This window comes from Morone saxatilis, unplaced genomic scaffold, assembly GCF_004916995.1.
Source record: "Morone saxatilis isolate NCDOM2014 unplaced genomic scaffold, NCSU_SB_2.0 Contig2, whole genome shotgun sequence".
In the NCBI taxonomy this organism is placed as follows: Eukaryota; Metazoa; Chordata; class Actinopteri; family Moronidae; genus Morone; species Morone saxatilis.
Window position 1 is genome coordinate 23,019,467 of NW_023339762.1, and position 259 is coordinate 23,019,725.

The window sequence follows — 259 nt, forward strand, 5'->3', positions numbered from 1 at the left end:
CTAAAGGACATTTCTACCGGCTGTCTGTGTGCAAAACTAATTGAAACTTCATATACTCTGCTGTGACTTATTCTATTGTCTGTGCATGCAGCCGATTGTGTAAATGTGCTTCATGGAGAGTGTAAATGAGAGAGTGACAGAGTGAGAGACAGAGGGCTGGAGGAATGTGAGAGGAGGGAGGTGAAAGAACAGCGTGGCTGGTTGATGCAGACTCACCGGTGCCTTGGTCAGACGCAGAATGCAGCCGTTCTTAATGTCC

The 259-nt window shown here is 47.5% G+C and overlaps 1 protein-coding gene across 1 annotated transcript in view; it reads right to left on the bottom strand.

Moving 5' to 3' along the window:
• The window catches only part of elmo3 (engulfment and cell motility 3), a gene marked incomplete in the record, with an annotated part of 26,768 nt that overhangs the window by 13,743 nt on the left and 12,766 nt on the right, over positions 1–259 (bottom strand). The window contains 1 exon segment of the mRNA XM_035665423.1: positions 217–259. This exon segment is cut by the window's right edge and continues 9 nt beyond it. Within this exon segment, the coding sequence (XP_035521316.1) occupies positions 217–259 (43 nt within the window).